This window comes from Oryx dammah, unplaced genomic scaffold (assembly GCF_014754425.2).
Source record: "Oryx dammah isolate SB20612 unplaced genomic scaffold, SCBI_Odam_1.1 HiC_scaffold_8, whole genome shotgun sequence".
Classification (NCBI taxonomy): domain Eukaryota; kingdom Metazoa; phylum Chordata; class Mammalia; order Artiodactyla; family Bovidae; genus Oryx; species Oryx dammah.
The window spans coordinates 39813056-39817793 of NW_024070192.1; the positions used below are offsets into that span (position 1 = coordinate 39813056).

General features: G+C 52.0%; 1 protein-coding gene across 1 annotated transcript; it reads left to right on the plus strand.

Annotated features, from left to right (window-relative positions):
- The first annotated feature begins 1203 nt into the window (after positions 1-1203).
- On the plus strand, positions 1204-4501 carry CUNH17orf97 (chromosome unknown C17orf97 homolog). The gene is made up of 2 exons (XM_040244455.1): positions 1204-1495; positions 3810-4501. The coding sequence occupies exons 1-2, from the start codon at positions 1204-1206 to the stop codon at positions 4259-4261; spliced, it is 744 nt and encodes a 247-aa protein (XP_040100389.1). The 3' UTR covers positions 4262-4501.
- Positions 4502-4738: the final 237 nt, after the last annotated feature.

Consider the following 4738-nt stretch of genomic DNA (forward strand, 5'->3'; position numbering starts at 1 on the left):
CCAGGGCTTCCCTAGTGGCTCAGATGGTAAAGAACCTGCCCATAATGCAGGAGACCTGGGTTTGATCGCTGGGTTGGGAAGATCCTCTGGAGAAGGGCATGGTAACCCACTCCAGTATTCTTGCCTGGAGAATCCCCATGACAGAGGAGCCTGGTGGGCTATAGTCTACAGGGTCACAAAGAGTTGGACACGACTGAGTGACTAAGCACAGCACAGCGCAAAGAGGACCAGCTGAGAGGGAAGACAGGTCAGCCTTTCTCGGAAAAGGAGGGCAGCTGTAAGGTTTTTGTAAGCACCTGTCTGGCAGCACCAGGGTGGGGTGTCTGGAAAGCAAACCCCAGACATCTCCACTAGCAGGCGGTGATCGGCACAAAGGACCTCTGTTATTTACACTTCACTTAGCTCCTGGGGACTAAAGCAGACAGTCAAGGGGCAGGTTCCAAGCACTCGCTGTGTGCACAGCTGTATGGGATATATTAGGGAGCCTGACAGCGGATGAGAGACAGAGGAAAGATTCTAGACAAGCCCGAGGAAAGATTCCAGACGAGCCTGAGGAATGAGAGGTGTTATTGCAGCCATTTTGAGGAAATACAAACTGTGGTGGGTAAACCTGGGAAGGAAGGTGACAGATCACATCTTGTAAGCCGCACTAAAGTTCAGTCTTGATCTGACTTGCAACAGGGTCCCCCTGGAGAGTTTTAAGCCAGAGAGTGAAATTGTCCATGGTCTTTAAAAGTTCTTTCTGGCCGCTGCGTGGATAAAGAATGGGTGGGAAGGGTTTGGAAGCAGAGACTATTCAGGAAAGAGGTCCGGAAGTTCAAGTCCCAGGCATGATGGTCAGCCCTAGCCTAGCTGAGGGTACAGGGAGAGAAGTGCGGCCAAGGAAGACAGCCATGGCTTTGGCCTGCCCAGCTGTTCCTGTTCACTGAGATCGAGACTGATAAAGAAACGAGTTTCGGGGGTTGAAAGGCCAAGGCGGATATACAAAATTGAACTCGAGAGATAAAAATGTAGCAGATAAAACATAGCATTTAAAAAGGCACAGGAGTGGAAGATGTGTGTCCGCCCAAGTGTCTAGAATCTCCCCTTTAGCGCCGACCAAGTCAAGCACAAAGGCTGAGCTACGCACGCGCGCATCTGCAGTCCGCCCCGCCCGCGGCTCTTGGGCTGCAGCCTCTGGGTTGCGCAGGCGCTGCAGTTGCCATGGAGACGCGTGGCCCTTCCCTGGCGCAAGGCGCCGCCGGAAGCCACGGGCTCAGCGGCCGCGGGTCTCCAGCTGCCCGAGGTGAGCGGTCCCGTGGGCAGATGGACGGCGGCGGCGGTGGGGCCCGGGCGTCGGAGGACGACGAGGATGAGGAGGAGCGAGAGGGCTGCATGGCGGCCTCGCAGGGCTCCAGATTGCCCCCCATCGCGGGCTGCACCTCAGAACTGACCAAGCGGAAGGTGAAGAAGAAAAAAAAGAAGAAAAAGACAAAGAGGTCGGGCAAGGGGGACGGTAAGAGGAGCAGCTAGCAGCCTCAGCTCCCACACCTGAAATTCTCCGAGGACACCCACCCCACCCCTGAGAACCCCATCTACTCGAGGACCAGTTCAGCCCAGAGACAGAAACTCGTCGGTACTAATCAGGGGTCCTCTGGCTCCCCGCACGACGAGGCGCCAGCCCTTCCGATAGAGACCATCCATGTCCACAGAGACCCAAATCCTGCGTTGAGAGTTCTCAACACCTATGGAGACCTTCAGCCCCACACAGGAACACCCCGCAGAGCCTCCCAGCCCCACAGTGACTCCTAGCTTTATACAGACACTCATCTTTCTAATCCCTCAGTCCAAACTCAAAATCCTGATCATCCTTCCCTTCCCCACAAAACCCTCAAGCTCTCCTACAGCGATGCCTTTATCCTCATACACAGACTTCCCCCACCCACAGGCAGTGAGGCACTAGTGACCTATTCTCTCAGGGACACACAGAAACACAGGCTCTTGCCTTTCAGCTCTTGCCTTACAACCTCATTTGTTAGGGGCACCTGCCTCTGGGTGCTGTGTGTGCTGAGTGGCTCAGTTGTGTCCGACTCTTGGTGACCTGATGGACTGTACCCCTCCAGGCTCCTCTGTCCATGGGGATTCTCCAGGCAAGAATACTGGAGCCGGTTGCCACACCCTCCTCCAGAGACACCCAGGAAGTGCATATAATACATGCATATAATACAGGGTACACACCTTGTACAGACCGCCCTTCCACTTCCCTCACCTGCCAAGGCCAACCTTCGACTGCACACAAACACCATCACACCAGGCATTGCTACACACTTTTTATCATCCTCAGCACCCTCAACACCACCCCCTTCTATCAGTATAATCGCCAAATAAAGCTAAAGCATAGATAGCCAGCAGGCACACATATTCACAGGCTGCACGCTCACCTGCCTAGACCCCTCCCTACCCCCATACACATACAACTATACACATGGGATTCTCACTCCTGGTTTCCCTGTGGGCGCATCACAGAAACACACCCACCAACAGCTGCCGCAAACCCACAGAGCCCACAGGCTTACCATGCTCCTCTGAGAACTCCCTAGGGACTCCACAAAGGCCCTGAGCACTCACTTGTGGAAAGAGTGCGACAGTGATGTAGAATGTGCCTGTCTGTGGGTGCTGTAAGTCTCTTTTGTCAGTTGTGTGGTCCACTGTGGCGGCTCTCACTATCATGGAGGTGGATCAGCATCCCTTATCTCTAGCATAGTTAGGCCTGGGTTCAGGTCTCTGGGCCCTGGCCTTCTTTGTGCAAAGCTGACTCCCCTGGCAAGCTGGAGGCCAAGATGTAGCAGCCTTCCCTTGTAGTGGGAGAAGTGGGGGATGGGCAGGTTACAATTACTTCTCCAGGTGGAATCATCATAAAAAGGCAAGAAAACAATTCTGGAGTTTAAGTCAATAAGCTCCAGGTGTTTAGGAAATTTATTATCTTTTTCAGCTTAGCTTCTGACTCTAAAAATTACAATGGCATATACCTCATACTGTCAGCAGGGGACACCAAATAGTTTTGGGGAAGTGGGAAGGTATAGGAATGCTAAGAGAGGATTTTTTTCCTCCTTCTCTCCTTTTCTCTCTCTCTTTCTTCTTTTGATGGGGGGAGGGAGATTCCTCTCTCTCTTCCCCCAAAATAGGATGAGCTGAAGAAAGAATCACAACATGTAGTATTTTATATGCACTTTATATAATTCAGATGCACTATTAATATTTCAAAAGAATCAGTATACGCCACACAGCAGAAGTATTTCCTGGCTTGGCAGAATGCTTTCCATAGTCAGATTTAGGAAGTTTTTCTGTTGTTCTCCATTTCTTCCGTCATAAAAGTGTCTAGACTAGGGGTAAGTCACAGGCTCCCAGAACTGGGCAGTACCTTGGCGAGCAATGGAGAGGTGAGGTGGTGATCTGTGTGGAAAGAACCCAGCGCTGGGAGTCAGACCTGTGTTCAGATCCAAGCTCTGCCACCTGCTATGTGACATTGGAAAGTGACGGAGGCTTTTGGAGCCTGTTTCCTCACCTGGAAAACAGGGCAGATGGCCTTTCCCCAAGAGGACCTGGCTCATAGTATGTGCCCAGTAAATGGTTCCTCCCTCCCCAACATGACAACCCAAAGCCTATAGGCAGTGGGTGTATACGGGGCTGGTGGGCTTGCCCACCTGAGCCCTAGGGTAAAGGAGGGGCCTCCAGTGCCCTCCCACTTCATCTTTGGTGGTTTGGGCATCACCCCTGAGCGGGCTCAAGGCAAGGATCACAGAGGCTAATGCCGCCCCTCTGCTCAGCAGATAAACATCAGAGTCAAGGCATGAAGACTCAGAAGCTGTCTCCAACCTTCCATGACATGTTAGGTCCCAGCAAAGATCACGGCCTGGGGCCAGAGCACAGACAGAATAGGGATGAAAGCAAGCTCTTCTACTCCACCACTGTAAGTCTCCCCCGCTTTGTCGAAATAGAAGAGACCCTTTCCAACCAGGTCAATGAAAGTCTGCGCTGGGATGGCATTCTCGCCGATCCAGAGGCCGAGAAGGAAAGGATTCGCATTTACAAGCTGAACCGGAGGAAGCGGTACCGAATTTGGGCCCTGAAGGGCTTCCACTCTGACCCTGGTGCTGCGGAGACCCCCGAGGACCCAGCCTACCTCTCGGATCAGGACAGTGGTAGCAGCAGGCAGCTGACGGCCGAGGGCCCTAACCAGTGCTCAGAAGGAAACCTCACGTCTACGGCCATACCACCCTGAATGTGCCCAATCTCATCTGATCTCGGAAGCTAAGCAGGGTCAGGCCTGGTTAATACTTGGATGGGAGAAGGAAACCTTATCCCGAAGCTCCTCCACCCCAACTTCCCTGCTGCTCTGCTGGATCCAAAGCCCACCCATGACCTGGACAAGCTTATGATTTATCCTTCCCACCAGTCTATGTGTTAAAACTATATCTATACATAAATAAAAGGAAATCAGACTTACCTCTGAAGCAAGCAGGTATCTGGTGGGTTGATGAGCTCAGTTCGCCTTCCACCAAGATGTCTTTCAATGGCCCAGGAAAGCCACAGCTCCTTAAGAGTGTTAAGCAGGTCGATAAACAAAATTCTCTTCCGAATGTCCTTTTTTTCTCAAATAAGCTGGCATCGCTTTGTTATTTAATTTCCCATCACAGTTAGCTATCTGTAATCTCCTCCACCCACACAAAAAAGAGAAAGTGGGTAGATAGTATCAATT